Source organism: Chanodichthys erythropterus, chromosome 12 (assembly GCF_024489055.1).
Source record: "Chanodichthys erythropterus isolate Z2021 chromosome 12, ASM2448905v1, whole genome shotgun sequence".
Classification (NCBI taxonomy): domain Eukaryota; kingdom Metazoa; phylum Chordata; class Actinopteri; order Cypriniformes; family Xenocyprididae; genus Chanodichthys; species Chanodichthys erythropterus.
The window spans coordinates 3,127,665-3,148,731 of record NC_090232.1 but is presented as its reverse complement, the minus strand read 5'-3'; the positions used below and the strand labels follow the sequence as shown (position 1 = coordinate 3,148,731).

The 21,067-nt window shown below is 35.1% G+C and overlaps 1 protein-coding gene across 6 annotated transcripts; it reads left to right on the top strand.

Annotated features, from left to right (window-relative positions):
- The first annotated feature begins 1,476 nt into the window (after positions 1 to 1,476).
- On the top strand, positions 1,477 to 19,247 carry LOC137032803 (CD48 antigen-like). 6 transcript variants are annotated; one of them, XM_067404757.1, is made up of 11 exons: positions 1,477 to 1,705; positions 1,950 to 2,249; positions 7,003 to 7,263; positions 8,489 to 8,918; positions 9,852 to 9,937; positions 10,174 to 11,481; positions 11,685 to 11,984; positions 13,963 to 14,223; positions 17,006 to 17,091; positions 17,332 to 18,332; positions 18,712 to 19,247. In XM_067404757.1, exons 6-9 carry the CDS (start codon positions 11,394 to 11,396, stop codon positions 17,077 to 17,079), a joined length of 723 nt encoding a protein of 240 aa, XP_067260858.1. In that variant the 5' UTR covers positions 1,477 to 1,705; positions 1,950 to 2,249; positions 7,003 to 7,263; positions 8,489 to 8,918; positions 9,852 to 9,937; positions 10,174 to 11,393; the 3' UTR covers positions 17,080 to 17,091; positions 17,332 to 18,332; positions 18,712 to 19,247. The 6 variants fall into 6 exon arrangements, with proteins under 6 accessions (XP_067260858.1, XP_067260862.1, XP_067260857.1 ...); XM_067404761.1 differs by lacking the exon at positions 8,489 to 8,918 and having other exon boundaries at positions 11,761 to 11,984; XM_067404756.1 differs by lacking the exon at positions 8,489 to 8,918.
- Positions 19,248 to 21,067: the final 1,820 nt, after the last annotated feature.

Sequence of the window (21,067 nt, the reverse complement as noted above, 5' to 3'; positions counted from 1 at the left end):
ACATTTAGAATTAACATGAACTCATAAATCATTCACAATACAAGGTGATTGTGCTGCTTGTGGGAGACGCAAGATTTACAAGATTAAGCTTGTGGTGGAAAATCACTATTATATGTTTTATAATGTAAATTAAAACAATTGTGCTGTTTCTCTCCTCAGAAATAATAGCTGTGAGTGTATGATTGACGCTGCCACAGTTCTGCTCATCATGAACTCTATAAATCGCAGCTTTACTGAATCATCTGGAGATCTGAACCGTCTGTGCCTTCATAAATCTGACTGTTGTTTGATCTTTCTGTCACAGGAACTTCATCCTCAGGTTATGAATCTATGAATCTACTATATGCAGATACTTTGTTTTCAAGGAGGGACAAGATGAGAAACTCTTACTGGCACCAAACAGACAGTTTTGCATTTGGGGTGTTTAGTGATTGTGTAGAAATGGCATTTAAAATATTCTAGTAAAAACATATAATGTATATATAGATGACAGTAAAATGTACACAAAACATTTTGCTTAATTTTTCTTTTATATAGAGAATATAATATAGAGAATATGTTTTATTCTGTTTAATTTAACCAAGGCAAAGGATGTAAGTTTGATGCAGGACACGAACCAATAAAATAGTAAACACTGAATGCAATGTAAATCACTTTGAATAAAATCCTCTGCCAAATGTAAAATGTGAACGCATCTTGAGACTTCTTTTTAAAACAAAAATTCAGATTTGTGCCATTAGTGAAGTACGAACATGCATATTACAAAAAAAAACTTTAATAAATTTTAAATTGTGTCCATCACAGTTTGTACATATTAAAAATTATTGATGTCAAAAAGAAAAAAAGGATGTAGTCTACATTACTGTAAATCAGTTATTATAAAACAGCTACTGTTTTTGGGAGCACACCCCAAATATTCACTCCAAAATGAATATGTCCAGGCAAAAAAGCTCCAGCACCCAGATTTGTAATGTTGAAGCATCTCCTCCACTGACTTTCATTCAAACAGACAGATAGATAGAGCGCCCCCTGTCGAACGAGCTCAGATCTGCCATCATCATCTCGCGTGGTCAGGTAAGGCTCGTGGATGGTGGTGTTGCTGCTGCTGGACACACACTTCTGCCAGACATCGATATCAAACATTTGCAATGTACACCAGATGGCAGAAGTAACTCTTTCCTTATATTAGTGAAGGACCAGATCAACATCTCATGTTTTCCATATCTGGTTTTGACCTTTGAACATCTCTATTCTTTTGGTGCGTTCACGCGGCCTCGTAATTCCTGTAGTTACGAGATTCTAGCTTGTAAAAAGCGTTCACGTCCTCGTAGAGCTCGTAATTACAGCTTGTAAGCTGGGAGTTTTCTGAAAGCTCCAGATGTACCACGTGGCCGCTGTACCACCTGACCGCTGTAGATTCATTTAATAGGCGTTGATAGTGGTGCCATGGAAACGCATAATTCCACAGTCCAAGGACCAAAAGGACATGAACAGCTCCGAATCAAACTCACGTGTTGTTTTTTCAAGATTCCGGTAAATACGAGGTGACGTGAATGCAGCTTTATAGCTCGTGTCGTGCGTGTTCATGTGTCTGATCAAAATCTAGAAGAAAAGAGAATGAAAAGGTATTTTTCTAACAAAATGTCACTTCGACGTTTGATTTTGCTCACCATCGTTGTGTTCATCACCTCAGAAACCGTTTCAGGTAAGTTTAAAAACTAAAATTAAAATTAACTTTTTAATGGAAATGACAAGCCGTTCCTGGCAAACCTAAACAGTTAATTGTAATTAAACATTATCTTAAATTGTCTTTATTTTTTTATTTTATTGTCTAAATTTACAAATGACTGAAAAGAGTTTCTGTTCTGTTCCCCTTATTTTTACGTTATTAACTTCAAGTTATATTCACTTCCTGGAAATGATAGGCTATGTTATATTTTATTCATCAGGTGAAGGTGTGTTTAAAGCAGAGGGTGATCGAGTTTCTTTTCGTCCAGACAAACCTCTTCCTTCTATTGTCACCAGCATCATTTGGAAACACATAAACAATGATAATATTGTTGTCAAGGCGATTGAATGGGATGAAGGAGAAATTCTAATCCCAAATCCAAGATTTAAAAACATCACAACTGTTGATGAGAAGACTGGACAAATCACTATCACTAATCTAAAAGTTGAACATAGTGGAGTTTATACCATTGACATCAACAGTAAAGAGCAGGAACAGAGATTCACCTTGACTGTTATGGGTGAGTGAATATTGATTATTGATTAATATTACAGTCTTTCTGAATTCCTAAGACACTAAACTCCATTATCTGAACCAAATTGGTAATATTTCCTTAAGAGCTCAGAGCGCCTTTCTGAAGATTCCGCTCCGCTCGCTCAACCCAGAATGCCCTCTGGTGATTTGCTTGTTCGAGAGCGAGAATCTGTAGAGGTCGAGAATAGTAGAGCAGTTATGGAGTTCAGATATTGTTTCAACAAAGTTGCAAGCCTTATACATATATGTAAAGTAAAAAGTTAAGAATGAACAGGGAGAAGAAACTGAGAGGGAGTGCGGGGACGCTGTTAAAGTTAGTAAAGATTCATATTGTAATCTGAAGCGGCACATTGCCAGAAAGCACGAGGATGTGCTACGCAAACATGGTGCAGAAAAAGGTGAGCTAGTTCCATACCATAAAAAAACGAATAAACAGGTAGGCTAAGGTTAGCTATTTTCGGTTGGCCGGAGCCCCGATCATAACATGCAGACAAAATCACGGCCACAAATTTAGAATAGGCTATTCTGTTTTATGCTAGGACTAGCCTACATTATTAAAGCGACGAATTAATAATTACTTTTTTCGTTTAGTCTAAATTATGGCCACGAATTAAGTATTAAATTACTTAATTAGTTTAAAAGGATTAATCTATGCTTAACATGAAATAGATTTATTTATTATATTATCGTTTAGTTATTTAATTGGTTGTGAAAGATAATATATTACCGTTGAGTTAGGCTATTTTAATTAGTTACGAAATATATGAAGCATAATAACATACAGCCATATGTTATAAAAACGTGACCTCTCGAAAAACAATGTTAGAAATAAATAATCAAGCCCATTTTTCTTTTAAATATTTTGAATTAATTCGTTCGTTACCTAGTTTTAGTAGGCCTAAATCGTGGAACGAATCATTATATTTCGTACTTATTAAAATCATTATTGCTTAAAATTAATAATTAATAATAAATTGATAAAAATATTAAAACCTGGTGACATTGTAGAAACGAATTTTTAATTCGAATTATATTCGGAGCTCCGTAGCTATAGTTATTAAATAATATCAGTTAAACTGTAGACCTAAACTCACAGCTGTATATAGGCCTAAATACAGAACTACAGAGTACAGAAGATTAGTCACACTACTAAAATATTATTATTAAAAAATAAAATAAAAAAATGACCCGAAGCAACAGGTAGACCTGGGCTAGATATAGGCAAAATTTATAATCTAATATAACGCACGCAAATTTGTTCTTTACAGAAAAAACTACAAAAGGCCAAAAGGAGATAAATAATTGTTTTCCTCTCCAGCGTCCCCAGTTCTCCGTGTCAAAAGGTGAAAGAGAGGGTATGCGTCATTTTGTCAGCGTTGCCTAGCCCAGATACACCACTCCATGCTACAATACAATGATGCCAAATGCTCTTAGTGAGAGATGGAAGGCAGACTTAGGGAGCTGTTGCAGTTAGGAGATGGCTTCGCGCTTACGCTAGACATATGGACAAACAGAAGAGGACACAGCTTTCTAGGTGTTGTGGCAAGTTTCGTTGATGAAGAGTTCAATGGTCACACTGTGTTGCTGTCCTGTGAACATCTTAAAGGACACCACACAGCTGAGAGTATTTTTCAGAAATATGAAGGTGTTTTACAACACTGGAATTTACAAAGACGCGTTGTCAGGGTGGTCACCGACAGCGCCAGTAACATGATAAAGGCTTTCAACCTCCCAGGGTTTGAGGAAAGTGCAGTAGAAGAGGAGGGAGAGGAAGAGGACCCAGAGGAAGGTGACACAGTGGATAATCAGCCTTCCCCATTCCAGCCAAATTTTTTTGCAGATCATTGAGAACGTGACCGCTACATATATCACCGAAAACAATCTCCATATGCGATGCCCTATCCATTTACTGCAGCTCGCCCTAAAGGATGCAATAAACAGCCATGCCGATGTGGGCGATGTCATCACACGAACGGCAAAACTTGTAAAAGCTGTCAGGAAGAGCACCCTAAACACCGAAGAAGGTGATAAACTGGGTGTGCGTCCAGGGACGGAATGGGACTAAAAAACGGCCCTGGACTTTGACTAGGCCCAGCCCAAAGCAATCGGCGCGCGGAAACTCGACAACAACAACAATAACGCCTGGCATGAGTGTCACAAGACTTTAATTATGGCTCATGATACTATACCATCCAAATTACAGCAATAGCACTGATGTTGACTAGATGTTGTGTTAAAAGCATATTATTCTAGATTAACTTGAATACTCATATAGAAATGGAGGTCTCAACACACCGCAGTCCCTTTGGCTGAACCCGCGGCCGCGTTATGCATATTGTTTGTTTGTTTTATATCTAACGTATTTGCTGTTGGTTTCTTCCTACACTTCCACTTCTTCTTCTCCTTACTTTTCTATTCTGATTCTAGCACCTTCTGTTGGCGGCTGTATTAGATCCACGTTTCAAAACAGAATGGATTTAATGTTATGAATTTATGTGTACTCGTAGTTTTTCATTTAGTGTTCATTTTGTATTTGTGTGTTCTGTATACATATTTTATGTTTTGAATTTACTCTGTACATGTTTTTAGGTTTTGAATGTGTACTGTTTGTACGAATTTGCATAGGTTTTGAGTTGATTTACACTTGTGTGTTTTGAATTTAATATGTACACTTATATTTACATTAAATGGCTCCACAATATTTCATTTGTAATTTAAAATATATTTGTTAAAACATATTATTTTATACAAATAAACAATCTAGAAAACAAAGTGTATTGTATATATTAAAATAATGTCATGAATAAAAGTTAATAGTCATAGTTAGTAAATAACTCAACAAGTAACCCAACTATGGGTTAACATAGCACCTTCCCAACTGTTGGGTTATTTTTTTAACCCAACTGGCTTTTAACCCAACCATTGGGTTAAAAATAACCCACAGTTGGGAAGGTGCTATGTTAACCCATAGTTGGGTTACTTGTTGGGTTATTTTTTAACCCAACATTTTTTAGTGAGTAGAGATGGTACAGTTAGCAATCGACTCGCAGAGATTCGCGAAATGTTGGTGAAGGAGGCAGAATGCAATAGTGTACACAAAGTCACAGAGGCCAGAAGCGTTCCAAAGAAGGTACGCATTTTTGGCTCATATGAAAGTAACTCCAGTGTAGCTGACACCGCCATAGGTCAGATGGAGGAGTAGTACCTGGGCTCAATGAGAAAAAGTCCACAGGAAGACGTACTAGGAAAACCAGTGCTGGATCCCTCCCTCAGCTATAGCCAAGGTCGCCCGCAGAGCGAGCATGAAGCCTGACACTTTGTCTAAGCTAATGTTTCTTAAAGTGAATTCTAAAATCCAGTAAACATCAAGAGACGTTTTAATAGACCACAGTTCCCCGCAGTTATGGTCTATTTTAACGCGACACTAGAAAGTGTTTCTTTCATCGACGTCAGTTCATAATCTAAGCATTCTTGAAGTGCATTTTATCTTGTTTATGCTTCTCACAGGCTTTATGTGTTTTGTAAAGATCTACGCATATTTCATCTTGTGTGTGTGCGTTTGTTTTAATGAACCTGTTTTGAATGTTCTATTGCGCAACAACGGCAGCTAGCCTATTTTCACGGAAATAAAAGTTAACGAAAATCAAATACACTTTTTCAGTTTTTGCATTTTAGGTATGTTTGCTAAGGTTAGATTAATGTATTTAATACATTTAATTAATACAATTAATAAAATTAAGAATAATGTCAGAATTTCGTTTTGAAACATGATAATTGCTATTTATCAGCAACTCAGCATGAATAATTTTATACAATTATCCAAGAATTTCGGTACAAACAGTAAACAATTAGGCCTACTAGAGCAATTTTATGTCGGAGCGGGATATGAGCGAGAATTGGTTTACGGCGACTCGGCGAGCATGAGCGGAATATTAACGGAGCGCTTGCTCGGGCGGTTTAGCGACTGAGTGGAGCTTCGCTCAAGTGCTCTGCTTCAGAGTGCCAAAACTGACTCAGAATGAAGTCACTGAATGTTGGATGTAAGCAATATAAGAGGGGGAGGAGGAGGAAGAGTATGTGTACGAGGTGGTGGACGAGGCGGAGCAAGGTTTGGAGAATGTTGTCAAAGCTAGATGTTATTTTCTTCCTTCGCCTGGCAAGAGACGACATTACCAAGTCCTCAGGCCAACATGATGCTAAGGCAGAATGAATCGCATTGACCTTGATTTCACTTTTTTGAGTGTACTGTAACATGCTTTTCCTGTGGAGTTTTTTTTTTTTTTTGGCTTTTGCAGTTGGACTACTGTATTTTTACTGTATGCAAGTGCTGAATATACAAACATTCAATACTATAATTCAGTACGATACACTTGCAGTGCACACAGCATACGATTTACTCACCTTACTACTGTTAGTTGTGATTACTATACTTTTTTTCATAATTGCAAAATCGTAATTGTTACAATACACTTCTTTGGATGCTGTGTTCTCCATTTTTTGATGTAGTCTAATGAATGATCTGTAGTGTTTATAATATTGACTCTTTTATTTTGCCTCACACACAGAAAAACAGTCATTGTACAATAATGGCATCAGATTGTAATACCATGATCCTTTGATTAATACCATCATTGTACATGGTACTGTCACAACTTGCAAGGCTAGTGCAGTTGTGTTTGATTTCATTCAGTTTTTTATGTGTATTATTGAATGATCAGATTTGTTTCTTTGTTTCACAGAGCGGGTCCCCAAACCTGTGATAGAACCAGAGAAGATCAAAGATAACCCTAATGTTGTGAATTTAACATGCAAGTACAGTGAAACGATCGTCTGGAAGAATTCATCTGGACAAATACTGCCGGGTTTAGCGCTCCATCCAAAAGGAGAGTTTATCACAGCTGAAAAAACAAGAAATCCAGTAAACTTCTACACCTGTACACTGAAGAACGCAGTGAGTGAGGAGACCAGTGCTCCGGTCTACGAGAGAGATCTGTTTAATGGTGAGACTCTGGAGGGACATTAAAGGGATAGTTCACCCAAAAATCATAATTCTGTCATCATTTACTCACCTTCAAGTTGTTTCAAACCTCTATGAATTTCTTTGTTCTGCTGAACACAAAGGAAGATATTTGGAAGAATTTTGTTGATTGCCATAGTATTTTTTTCCTCTACTATGGTAGTCAATGGGGGCGAGATCTGCTCGGTTACAAACATTCTTCCAAATACCTTCCTTTGTGTTCAGCAGAACAAATAAATTCATACAGGTTTGGAACAACTTGAGGGGGAGTGTGGTAGACGCACCTGACTTAAGTTACCTTCCTGGGGCGTCTCCTAATCGACACTCAATCAATTTTGGGTCAACGTCTTGACCCCCTTAAACCTTGTTTCCTAACCTGACTTGCTGCAGCAATAACCAGAGACTCCAGTTGTTGCTCTTCAAAGCTTTAATCACGGCCGGGAGAGTTCTCATCAATCCCAGAGAATCTCTCTCCGAACAAAGGAATACAACAGGTTTTATAGGATTTCCGGTACACTTCACAGTCAGTATGGCATGATCTATTACTCATTATCATCAGTCTCAATACGATTAGTTTAGATTTAAGAAAAACATCTCAGTTCCTCTGTCCCGCATAAATTTAGATTAGAACAACTGAATCATAAGATCATCCAAAAATATCACCAGGTTAATAGTTCAGATTACTCAATAGGTTAAAACAAGACTATTTTTTATCCTCAGAAGGATGCCGTCTAGTCAGAATGTTTCCACTTACAACACTCAGTCCTAGTGACTATTTCTCTATTTCAAAGTTAGATTATTATTAGGCCTGTAGAAGAAAGGAAATGTTAGTTAATGATTAATAAGTTCAAAAATTCCCTCACAGGAGTAAATAATGACAAAACTTTCATTTTTGGGTGAACTATCCATTTAACTTGTATGTTAGGGGTGTGTGATATAGAGTGCCTCAGGGATGACGTGTTTTTGTAGGCAAAACCCAGAAGCGAGTTATTAGGATTTCCGGTTCCATCGCGCTAAAGTCTTTGGGTTTTTGCTAAATCACCTGAAATAAGGTCTGTGGTTAACAAAGCCTCTAAATATTTTCACGTTTTGATCTATAACATAAAACACACCAGTTATAACCCACTTGTGATTTTTTTAAACCTTTATTGTGTCTTAAAAACGGCAGTTGCTAACAAGTTGTTAAAAGGAACTACTTCCTTTGGCAGGACTTTGGACGTCATCATGACAAACAGGACGTTTGGACAGCATTTCTCATGAGAAAGTGGATGAGTATTCATACACAGCGCAGATCATAATCAGCGAGAATGTTTTTAAATAAAGTTGTTTTCTAAATAAAGTTTGAGGAAGTTTGACGTTGATCCGCGACTATGGTGTGCTGTAGACTGTTTATAGCCTACTGTTAGCTTCTTATATCTGACCACTTTATTTAGGCTTCAAAATGTATAAATGTTGTGTTAACTTGATAGATGATCTTGATAGACAAAATGTGTAAGTGTCATAACTCTTTGTTAAACACAGAGCTTATTTTTTTACGATTTTCTAAAAGTCTATGGGAAAAATGAATAGGCTTTTGATCGAGGGAACCTGTGCGCTGCTAACTTCCGGGTTGGCCTACAAAAACACATCATCCCTGAGGTACTTTAATACGATTTTTGATCATGAATGATTAGAAAAACCTCCACAATCTACTTTTGAAGAAATATTGTAGTATCATGCGTGGGGTGAGCGATATGACCAAAATCTTATTTCATGGTATAAGTAATTTTATTTCACAATAAACATGTGTATCTTGATATAGCTATTTTTAATTTATTTTGTTATTAAACATAAGATCAAAGATGCAAATTACAAACAGTGGGACAAAAGAGTAAAGACACAAATTAGGGGTCAGATTTACTAAACAGGGCTAATCAGCATGAGAGTGCAACTATACAGATGCGCTGATGGGAATGGTAAGTTTTGCTCGTGATCTACTGCTGGCGCGCAAATTAAAGAACACAGACACAGTCAAATAATTTACATAATGACCAACACAGTCTAATTGCTTTACCTTCATAGTAATCTATCATTGCTTTACCTTTGCAACAGTTTGTTTTTACACATACAGATCCATTTTGCAGTTCTTTAAACTGTTGTTTTCACTTGTAAATCATATTGTAACACTTATGATAATGAAAATGATTTTAATCTCCACCCACCTCTACTTTGGCCTAAAAGGTCTGTCATTCTTTTTTATTTTATATTTTGTTACCTTGTAAGGAAATAGGAAAATTAATTTGTCTGTACTGCTCATTCACTTTCAAAATAGTAAGACCAACACAAAAAAAATGTGATAAAATCGTGAATCGTGATTTTCCTGAAAAAAAAAAAAAAATTATATTTCATATTTTTATAAATATCATATATTGATATTTTTATCATATCGCCCACCCCTAATGTAACTATAATTTTATTTAGATTGTGCCATAATTCAATAATGCAAGATGCAATTTAATAACCTTACTATGATCATTTAAATGTGTTCCAGGAATTGGTTTTATAGTCATAATATATTTTCTCCTTCATTAGCATCAATCAAAGGATGTGCCGTTGGAGCCGTCATTCCTTGGATCACTATGATTATCATCATGCTTTTACTGTAATTGATTTTCACGGTAAGATAACTGTATTTATTTATTAATGTGTTTCTTTCTTTAGACTGTGCTTATCATTTGCTCAAAACTCAAACATTCTAACATTTATGAATAACATGAACTCATGAATCATTCACAATTCAAGGTGATTGTGCTGCTTGTGGGAGACGCAAGATTTACAAGATTTAGCTTGTTGTGGAAAATCAACTATATGTTTTATAATGTAAATTAAACAATTGTGCTGTTTCTCTCCTCAGAAATAACAGCTGTGAGTGCATGATTGATGCTGCCACAGTTCTGCTCATCATGAACTCTATAAATCGCAGCTTTACTGAATCATCTGGAGATCTGAACCGTCTGTGCCTTCATAAATCTGACTGTTTGATCTTTCTGTCACAGGAACTTCATTCTCAGGTTATGAATCTATGAATCTACTGTTAAATATGCAGATACTTTGTTTTCAAGGAGGGACAAGATGAGAAACTCTTACTGGCACCAAACAGAGAGTTTTGCATTAGGGGTGTTTAGTGATTGTGTAGAAATGGCATTTAAAATATTATATTATGTTAAGAAAAACATAAAATGTATATATATATATATATATATATATATATATATATATATATATATATATATATATATGACAGTAAAATTTACACAAAACATTTTGCTTTTTATATAGAGAATATAATATAGAGAACATGTTTTATTCTGTTTAATTTAACTAAGGCAAAGTGAGTTTGATGCAGGACATGAACCAATAAAATAGTAAACACTGAATGCAACGTGAATCACTTTGAATAAAATCCTCTGCCAAATGTAAAATGTGAACGCATCTTGAGACTTCTTTTTGAAACAAAAATTCAGATTTGTGCCATTAGTGAAGTACGAACATGCATATTACAAAAAAAAAAAAAAATGTTTAATCAATTTTAAATTGTGTCCATCACATTTTGTACATATTAACAATTATTGATGTCAAAAAGAAAAAAAGGATGTAGGCTGCATTACTGTAAATCAGTTATTATAAAACAGATACTGTTTTGGGAGCACACCCCAAATATTCACTCCAAAATGAATATCTCCAGGCAAAAAAGCTCCAGCACCCAGATTTGTAATGTTGAAGCATCTCCTCCACTGACTTTTATTCAAACAGACAGATAGATAGAGCGCCCCCTGTCGAACGAGCTCAGATCTGCCATCATCATCTCGCGTGGTCAGGTAAGGCTCGTGGATGGTGGTGTTGCTGCTGCTGGACACACACTTCTGCCAGACATCGATATCAAACATTTGCAATGTACACCAGATGGCAGCAGTAACTCTTTCCTTATATTAGTGAAGGACCAACACATCGATATTTCATGTTTTCCATGTGTGTGTGTGTGAGTGTGTGTGTGTGTGTTTTTTACTTCCTACATCTCTATTCTCACACCTCGTGCGTGTTCACGTGTCTGATCAAAATCTAGAAGAAAAGAGAATGAAAGAGTATTTTTCTAACAAAATGTCACTTCGACGTTTGATTTTGATCACCATCGTTGTGTTCATCACCTCAGAAACCGTTTCAGGTAAGTTATTAACTTTTTATTGGAAATGACGAGCGGTTCCTGGCAAACCTAGTTATAATTAAACATTATCATAATTTGTCTAATTTACAAATATAAAATGAAAAGAGTTTCTGTCTTTCCATTATTTTTACGTTTTAACTTCGTTATTACCTTAAAGTTATATTCACTTTCTGAAAAATGATGTGTTATATTTTATCCATCAGCTGTAGATGTGAAGAAAGCAGTGGGTGATCAAGTTTCTTTTCGTCCAGACAATTCTCTTCCTCTTTCTGTCACCAGCATCATCTGGAAACACATAAACACTGCTGGAATTACTGTCAAGGCGATTGAATGGGATGAAGGAGAAACTCTAATCCCGAATCAGAGATTCCAAGGCATCACAACTGTTGATAATATGACTGGACAAATCACTATCACTAATCTAAAAGTTGAACATAGTGGAGTTTATACCATTGACATCAACAGTAAAGAGCAGAAACAGAGATTCACCTTGACTGTTATGGGTGAGTGAAAATTAATTATATTGATTAATATTACAGTCTTAAACTAAACTCCATTATCTGAACCAAATTCTCAATAGCCTAAACCAGTTTGTCAAATAACTCTCTGTAAAACATCAAACAAGGAAGTTCAGGCATCATTTGCAAATTTCATGCACTCTTTTTTTTTTTTTTTGCACAACTCTCACACATCCTCGCCCACTGAAACACACAAACAGCACTGTTGTCATCGTTTACACACAATGACTCAAAATTGTTCACACTTATTTTTAATGATGTGACCAAACCAACTATACCTAGTCAGTTCAGAGTGCCAAAACTGACTCAGAATGAAGTCAGTGAATGTTGGATGTAAGCAACATAAGACGACACTTTGATACGTTTTGGGTAACAAACACTAGATGGCGCTCCAGTAGCACGCCCGCCATTTTGGGGTGAATACTAACTGAATCCTTCACATCTTACACACCCAAAATCGATCCTACAGTAAATGTTGTATTGTCTTATATGTTTTATTTTACCAATCCAACCATCTGAGGTAACGTAGTTAGCCTACTTTATTGAGTATTTCCATTTTATGCAACTTTTCTTATTTATTAATAATTAATATATTTAAGATCATCATGTTTGCAGCGAACAATATATTTCAGACCTAGTGGAGTAATAGTAATAATATCTAGGTCTGAATTGAAATATATATATTGTACGTTTTAATGGATCACGCTACAAACATAATGATCTTGATAATTACACATGATGCATTGCTGTGTCCGTTATCCCATAATTCCCATTTTTGGACACTTTTGCTTTAACGGACATTAGACAACACTGAAAAATCAAGCTGTTATATTCATATATTTATTGTCCAACATTACCAATTTTTCTGATGCATGTCCTTAATTTAATATCATATGTTGGTAATAATACAGTGTTTATAAGCCTTTTAAAGAATTTTAACCCAAACTGACTGGGTTTCTAGAGAGCAAAGGTTTTGTGAAAAAAGTGGAAGAATTCAACACAAAGTGTGTAAAATAAACTGTTAAAAGGATTTGATGATCACTAGTGATAGTATTTTATTCTGTGTTGTCATCATTCAGGTTGGATTTCAGCTTTAATGTACGTTTTTTTATCAAAGCAGCTGATATTTCCATAGAAACTAGTGGACTGACGACTCGCTTTCACCCCAAAATGGCGGAAACGCAGGGCCGCTGCTGTGCGCCGGTGTTTCAATGGAACGTTCTATTTATTGAGTGTCGCTTCTTGTTAGTGTATATTCTTTGGTTTGTGTAAAGAGGTTGTGGACGAGGCAGAGCAAGGTGTGGAGAACGTTGTCAAAGCTAGATGTTTTTTTCTTCCTTTGCCTGGCAAGAGACGACATTACCTGTGATGTGGACCAAGTCCTCAGGCCAACATGAAGATGTAAAGCTGAGGCAGAATTGACCTTGATTTCACTTTTTTGAGTGTACTGTAACATGCTTTTCCTTTAGAGTTTTTCTTCACTTTTTGGCCTTTGCAGTTGGACTACTGTATTTTTATAGCATGCAAGTGCTGAATATACAGACATTCAATACTATACAATATTTAGTACGATATACTTGCAGTGCACACAGCATACAATTTACTCACTACTGTTAGTTGTGATTACCTTTTTTTCATAATTGCAAAATCATAATTGTTGTGTTCTCTATTTTTTTTAAATGTATTGTCTAATGACCTGTAGTGTTTATAATACTGACTCTTTTACTTTGCCTCACACACAAAAAACAGTTTCATTGTATAATAATGGCATCAGATTGTAATACCATGATCCTTTGATTAATACCATGGTATTTACATGGTACTCCAAGATATTTCCAAGAGTACCACAGTACTAGTAGTAAAATACTGTAGTAGTACTTTTTTGTACATGCAGTTGTGTTTGATTTCATTCAGTTTTTTATGTGTATTATTGAATGATCAGATTTGTTTCTTTGTTTCACAGAGCGGGTCCCCAAACCTGTGATAGAACCAGAGAAGATCAAAGATAACCCTAATGTTGTGAATTTAACATGCAAGTACAGTGAAACGATCATCTGGAAGAATTCATCTGGACAAATACTGCCGGGTTTAGCGCTCCATCCAAAAGGAGAGTTTATCACAGCTGAAAAAACAAGAAATCCAGTAAACTTCTACACCTGTACACTGAAGAACGCAGTGAGTGAGGAGACCAGTGCTCCGGTCTACGAGAGAGATCTGTTTAAAGGTGAGATGCTGGAGGGACATTAAAGGGATAGTTCACCCAAAAATCATAATTCTGTCATCATTTACTCACCTTCAAGTTGTTTCAAACCTCTATGAATTTCTTTGTTCTGCTGAACACAAAGGAAGATATTTGGAAGAATTTTGTTGATTGCCATAGTATTTTTTTCCTCTACTATGGTAGTCAATGGGGGCGAGATCTGCTCGGTTACAAACATTCTTCCAAATATCTTCCTTTGTGTTCAGCAGAACAAATAAATTCATACAGGTTTGGAACAACTTGAGGGGGAGTGTGGTAGACGCACCTGACTTAAGTTACCTTCCTGGGGCGTCTCCTAATCGACACTCAATCAATTTTGGGTCAACGTCTTGACCCCCTTAAACCTTGTTTCCTAACCTGACTTGCTGCAGCAATAACCAGAGACTCCAGTTGTTGCTCTTCAAAGCTTTAATCACGGCCGGGAGAGTTCTCATCAATCCCAGAGAATCTCTCTCCGAACAAAGGAATACAACAGGTTTTATAGGATTTCCGGTACACTTCACAGTCAGTATGGCATGATCTATTACTCATTATCGTCAGTCTCAATACGATTAGTTTAGATTTAAGAAAAACATCTCAGTTCCTCTGTCCCGCATAAATTTAGATTAGAACAACTGAATCATAAGATCATCCAAAAATATCACCAGGTTAATAGTTCAGATTACTCAATAGGTTAAAACAAGACTATTTTTTATCCTCAGAAGGATGCCGTCTAGTCAGAATGTTTCCACTTACAACACTCAGTCCTAGTGACTATTTCTCTATTTCAAAGTTAGATTATTATTAGGCCTGTAGAAGAAAGGAAATGTTAGTTAATGATTAATAAGTTCAAAAATTCCCTCACAGGAGTAAATAATGACAAAAGTTTCATTTTTGGGTGAACTATCCATTTAACTTGTATGTTAGGGGTGTGTGATATAGAGTGCCTCAGGGATGACGTGTTTCTGTAGGCAAAACCCAGAAGCGAGTTATTAGGATTTCCGGTTCCATCGCGCTAAAGTCTTTGGGTTTTTGCTAAATCACCTGAAATAAGGTCTGTGGTTAACAAAGCCTCTAATTATTTTCACGTTTTGATCTATGACATAAAACACACCAGTTATAACCCGCTTGTGATTTTTTTAAACCTTTATTTGTGTCTTAAAAATGGCGGTTGCTAACAAGTTGCTAAAAGGAACTACTTCCTTTGGCAGGACTTTGGACGTCATCATGACAAACAGGACATTTGGACAGCATTTCTCATGAGAAAGTGGATGAGTATTCATACACAGCGCAGATCATAATCAGCGAGAATGTTTTTAAATAAAGTTGTTTTCTAAATAAAGTTTGAGGAAGCTTGACGTTGATCCGCGACTATGGTGTGCTGTAGACTGTTTATAGCCTACTGTTAGCTTCTTATATCTGACCACTTTATTTAGGCTTCAAAATGTATAAATGTTGTGTTAACTTATTGGCCTACAAAAATACGTTATCCCTGATGTACTTTATTATGATTTTTGATCGTGAATGATTAGAAAAACCTCCACAATTTGCTTTTGAAGAAATATCATAGTATCATGCATGGGGTGAGCGATATGACCAAAAAAAATTTTCACGGTATAAGAAATGTCTTGATATAGCTCTTTTTAATTTATTTATTGTTATTAAACATAAGAACAAAGATGCAAATTACAAACAGTGAGACAAATACAAAAGAGTAAAGAAACAAATTAGGGGTCAGATTTACTAAACAGGGCTAATCAGCGTGAGAGTGCAATTATACAAATGCGCCGATGGGAAATTAAAGAACACAGACACAGTCAAATAATTTACATAATGACCAACACAATCTAATTGCTTTACCTTCATAGTAATCTATCATTGCTTTACCTTTGCAACAGTTTGTTTTTACATATACAGATCCATTTTGCAGTTCTTTTAACTGTTGTTTTTGCTTGCAATTCACTGTTCACATGCTTGCAATGCTTTTGGCTGAATTACGGCAGGAAAAAAAGGTGCTAAAAGTGTATGCACGGAAAAATGGAAGTCAGAAGAATATAGATCATATTTATTTTGCTTTAGTATAAAGCTGCACTTAAGAATAACAGTAAAATGCTGCAAATCATTTTTTCTTATGCTTGAAATGCGATTTAGACCTTTACAAATCTTCTCTTGCGCATGCAAATTTAATTTACGCTTATCTTGTGTACACTTCCACAAATATTACTTTGTGCATGCGATTCTTTATGGCATCATTTTACCTTCATAGTTACACTACGCTTAGTGGTTTAGGTGTTAAGAGACATTTTGCACTTTTGACCACTGTAGCGCCCCCGTCAGGCCAATCGGAGTGAGCCTTGGTGACATTGTAGAAAAAATCAGTTTGAGGGAGAATGCTGATCCTTGGATATTTAAACACTTATGATAATGAAAATGATTTTAATCTCCACCCACCGCTACTTTGGCCTAAAATGTCTGTCATTCTTTTTTATTTTATATTTTGTTACCTTGAAAGGCATAATTTTTTAAATAGGAAAATTAATTTGTCTGTACTGCTCATTCACTTTCAAAATAGTAAGACCAGCATGAAAAAAATGTGATAAAATCATGAATCATGATTTTCCTGAAAAAATTCACATTTTATATTTCATATTTTTATAAATATCATTGACATTTTTGCCATATCACCCACCCCTAATATATGTAACTATGATTTTATTTAGATTATGCCATAATTCAATAATGCATGACATCTTTTCTCCTTCATTAGAATCAAACAGAGGATGTGCCGTCGCAGCCGTCATTCCTTCAATCATTATGGTCATCATCATCCATTTACTATAATTGATTTTCACGGTAAGACAACTATTGTGCATTTAAATGTGTTTCCTTTCTTTCATCTGTGCTTATCATTTGCTCAAAACTCAAACAAGCATCCTAACATTTATTAACTCATGAATCATTTACAATACATCCATATTAATAAAGCTGATAAGGTTGATTATGAGTTCTTGACATTAAGGTGATTGTGTTGTTTGCTGTGGAAAATCATTATTATATGTTTGTATAATATGGTTGTACTGTTTTTCCCCTCAGAAATAACAGTTTATGAGTGTGTGACTGATGCTGCCACAGATCTGCTCATCACGAACTCAATCATCAACCGTCTGTGCCTTCATAACTTTGACTGTTGTTTGCTGGGCCGCATAAACAATGTTTGAAGTTCAACTTAAGGTTATTAATTTATGAATATAAATATGCATGTTAAATATGCAGACACTTTGTGTTCAAGGTGAGAATCTCTTAGTGGCTCCAAACTGAGTTTTAAAGACTTGATTAGAGTGATTGTATATAAATGCATGGATGTAATGTAAATAACTTCAAATAAAATCCTCTGTCAAGTGAAAAATGTGTTAAGACTTTTATTAAAAAAAAAATTCAGATGGAGATTAATGTGTCTTTAGTGAAGTATGAACAATGCATGATATGCATTTCAAAAATGTGAAGTTAAAGTGGAAGATCAGCACAGTTTACACTTTCTGTTTTCACACTTCCTCTATTTTCTCTGTTCATATACTGTGTCTCGTGCCTGTAAAAGACATTCTGAGCAAAATATACTGTCGAAGAAAAGTGCATCAGCGTGTACTTTATCTAACAGAAATGTCTCTTCGATGCTTGCCATTGGTCGTCGTTTTTGTGTTCATCTCCACAGAGGCTGTTTCAGGTTAGTGATGTTTAAAACAGTTTATTGAAGTTTGCACATCTATTTTTGCTGATGTTGACTAACACACTCTCTCATATTTTATTCATCAGGTGAATATGTGATGAAAGCAGTGGGTGATCAAGTTTCTTTTCGTCCAGACAAATTCATTCCTCCTGTATCATGTGGAAACACATAACCACTTCAACTGTCAAGGCGATTGAATGGGATGAAGGAGACACTCTAACCCCGAATCCGAGATTCAAAAACATCACAACTGTTGATGAGAAGACTGGAAAAATCACTATCACTAATCTAAAAGTTGAACATAGTGGAGTTTATACCATTGACATCAACAGTAAAGAGCAGGAACAGAGATTCACCTTGACTGTTATGAGTGAGTGAATATTGATTATATTTATTAATATTAATACTGTTAAAGCATCTTATTGTTGTTGTTTTTACTTTGCCTTACATACAGAAAAACAAAAAACAATGTCATTGTACAGTACGGCATCAGATTGTAATACCATGATACTTTGATTAATACTATGGTATTTACATGGTACTTCCATTAATGTACATGTACAAAGAGCTTAATATTATAATACTTTATTGTTAGTTATGGTTTGCATAAAGGTATTACCATCTGATACCATCATTGTACCATGGTACTGTTACAAGTCTTCCTGCAAAGCTAGTGTGGTTGTGTCTGATTTCATTTTGTTTTGTCTGTGGACTGAACGTTCATATATTTTTCATTGTTTCCTTCACAGAGCGGGTCCCCAAACCTGTGATAGAAATAGAGAAGAGTGAAGATAATCCTGATGTTGTGTATATGAGGTATGAGTACAGTAAACCAATCATCTGGAAGAATTCTGCTGGAAAACACAGACGGGTTCGAAAATCACTCCGAAAGGAGAGTCCATCACAGTCAAAAACAAAAGAAATGCAGAAAACTTCTACACCTGTACACTGAAGAACACAGTGAGTGAGGAGACCAGTGATCCAGTCTATGAGAAAGATCTGACATTAATCTGAAAATAAGATGAATATGCTTATGTTTTTCTTTAGATTTGGCCATAATTCCATAATAATGTAATTTACTAACCTAAATCTGATCATAAATATATTTTCCAGGTCTGAATTTGTTTTATAGACATATTTTTCTTAATTGATTAAAAAACACAGGATTTGTTCTGTCAAAACTGATTATATTTGACTGTCATTTCTCCAGTCACTGTAGTTACTATTGCCATTTTCCTGATTATAATTCCTTTTCACTGTATATGACTGCTATTAAAATCTTTTAACCTCTTCAGCTCTGCAGCATTTTTTGGGTTTTTTAGAGAATTAGGCATACCGGAATTTAAAAGAACACCCTAGCCACATACATTGCAGTAAATTGATAAAAATGGTCTCATTTTACAGAAAACCCTCTATATTTTAACACAGTGGTGGAATATTGTATATATTTTATTGTATGTTTTCACAATGTTATGATAAACACAGATAAAAAGTCAAATTTTTATATAATTTTTTATTATTATTTTTTATTAAAAATGTGTAATTTAGGATTGGCTTCAGCTATGAACCTGCAGAAAGTTTCTTTTTATTCCACTAGGTGGCAGTAAACAGGGGAAAAAAGAATCTTCTTGATATCTCCTTGTAAACAAAAGTTATTGAGATTTTACTGAAAGGAGGTATTGGTGCCTCGAAGCATTCCTTTCCTGTCTCTATTTTTGATTTCTGAAAGAACTGGACATACCCGAATTAAAAAGAGTGCCTTACCCATATAAATTGGAGTAAAGGGATAAAAATGTTCTCATTTTACAGAACACCCTCTATATTTTAAAACAGTAATATAATATTGCTTATATCTTTTAGTATGTATTCATAATTTTATGATAAACACAAATAAAAAGTCAGATTTTTATTAATTTTTCAATTACGTTTTATTTTGAGAGTCTGTAGTGTAGGATCTATTTGGTCCATGTCCCTGCAGGAAGTTTCTTTTGATTCCACTGGTTGACAGTAAACATGGGAAAAAAGAATCTACTTGATATCTCCTTCTGAACAAAAGTTATTGAGATTTAACTGAAAGGAGGTGTTGGCGCCTCCATGTGAACTTATACGGTCTTGTTTCTGAAAGAATTGGGCATACCTGAATTAAAAAGAGTGCCCTACTCATATATGTTGGACTAAAAGGATAAAAATGGTCTCATTTTAAAGAAAACCCTCATAGTTTTAACACAGTGGTGGAATGTTGCATTTATTTTATTGTATTTATTCACAATTTTATGATAAAAAAAAAAAAAAAGATTTTTATTTATTTTTCAAATCAATATTTGATTTAAGAGTCTGTAATTTATGATCTGTTTTGTCTATTCCCCTTTAGAATATTTCTTTTTATTACACTGGATATCAGTAAACAGGGGAAAAAAGAATCTACTTGATATCTCCTTCTGAACAAAAAATATTGAGATTTAACTGAAAGGAGGCACTGGCGCTGAGTGTACTTGTACTGAAAAAATTGGGAATACCTGAATTAAAAAGAGTGCCCTACTCATATATGTTAGAGTAAATGGATAAAATTGGTCTCATTTTACAGAAAGTCACCTACATTTTAACAAGTCAGTGGAATAATTTGTATTTATTATTGTATTTGTTCACAATTTTATGATAGAGATGGAAGTGGGAAGTGTGCTGGTGGCCAAAAACTTCCTTCTAGGTGCCTGGCTGACTTCTTAGCTACTATCCATCCTTCATCACTCAGTCTAGTCTGAAAAACAAAACAAATTTGTAAATTCACATTGAAATCCTGAAATGCATGCTAAAATAATAATACATGTGCACAAATGCATGCTAAAATAATTAAACATATGCACAAAGGTAATTCATATATACACATAACAGATGCACAAATGCAATTCACTTATGCACATAACATTCACAAAAGCAATTCGCATAACCACAAAACAGATACACAAATACAAGTGCATGCATGCATGCATGCAAAAAAAAAAAAATAGCACAACCAATGCAAAAATGCAAGCAATTATTAAAATATGCACGAAACAGAAACAGTTATATAAACTGCAATTCGCGTGCAGACGAAACAATTATAAAAGC